Genomic DNA, 897 nt, shown 5'->3' with positions numbered 1-897 from the left:
GGGGGACACCCACGTGGGGCTGGGTGGGGGTACTCACGCACGGTGTCGCCGATCTTGCGGGCGCTGCTGCGCTCCAGCTCGGCCAGCACGCTGCTCTCAAAGGTCAGTGCCGCCACGCGGAAGAAGAAATCCCGCACGTTCTCCCCTGCCCCATGGGACGAGACCCCCCCTGAGTGTCCCCTCACCCCGACAGACATTGGGGTCCGCAAATCCTGCCCCCCCAACCCATCCAGGGACCCACCAGTGAGCGAGGAGACAGCCCAATACTCCGCCTGCATCTCCTGGGCCACCTTCAGGGCATCCTTCTCCATCAGGCTGTACTGTGCTGGTGTCTGCCAACCGAGCCACGGGGGGTGGGTGGGTGACAGGGATGACCCCCCAAACCGGGGTGCAAGGAGCCCATGGGAAGGGGGGACACACTCACGCTCAGGTCCTTCTTGGAGCCCACCAAGAAGAGGATGACGTTGGATGGGTCATTCTCCTTCAGGGCATCAGCCAGCCACTGCCTGCGGGGGCCACGGTCACCAGATGGTGGCCAAGCACTACCCTCTTGCTCGCACACCGTAGCTTTGCCAGCAGCCCCGTGTCCTCCTGCCCGGTTCCAACCTCTCCATCCACCCCACTGTCCGCCTCCCTTGTCCCCAGTCCCACCTGGGGCCCTTGGCCAAGTGTCACCTACCGCGTGTGCTCCAGGGACGCCACATCGTTGACATCGAAGACAATCACAATGGCTTTGGGGCAGGGGGGGAGAAAGGAGGAGTGAGATGGGGATGGGGACAGTCGGTGGGGTGGGACGCGGTGGGGACCTCACCTTGTGCTCCCCGGTAGTAAGTGGAGGCGATGCACTTGAAGCGCTCCTGGCCGGCTGTGTCCCACCTGAGGGGGGGGCGGGAGGTG

At 65.0% G+C, this 897-nt stretch overlaps 1 protein-coding gene across 1 annotated transcript in view; it reads right to left on the bottom strand.

Moving 5' to 3' along the window:
• Window positions 1-897, bottom strand: part of RAB34 (RAB34, member RAS oncogene family) — a 5,456-nt gene that overhangs the window by 998 nt on the left and 3,561 nt on the right. Inside the window, exons 5-9 of the mRNA XM_014953013.1 lie at window positions 812-876; window positions 680-731; window positions 425-506; window positions 242-332; window positions 38-145 (exon numbers count right to left, since the gene is read on the bottom strand). Coding sequence (XP_014808499.1) covers window positions 38-145; window positions 242-332; window positions 425-506; window positions 680-731; window positions 812-876 — 398 coding nt within the window. The remainder of the gene's footprint in view (window positions 1-37; window positions 146-241; window positions 333-424; window positions 507-679; window positions 732-811; window positions 877-897) is intronic.

This window comes from Calidris pugnax, unplaced genomic scaffold (assembly GCF_001431845.1).
Source record: "Calidris pugnax isolate Ruff unplaced genomic scaffold, ASM143184v1 scaffold133, whole genome shotgun sequence".
NCBI classification, from domain to species: Eukaryota; Metazoa; Chordata; class Aves; order Charadriiformes; family Scolopacidae; genus Calidris; species Calidris pugnax.
Note: the sequence above shows the minus strand (reverse complement) of the source record. Positions and strands in the feature narration are given on the sequence as shown.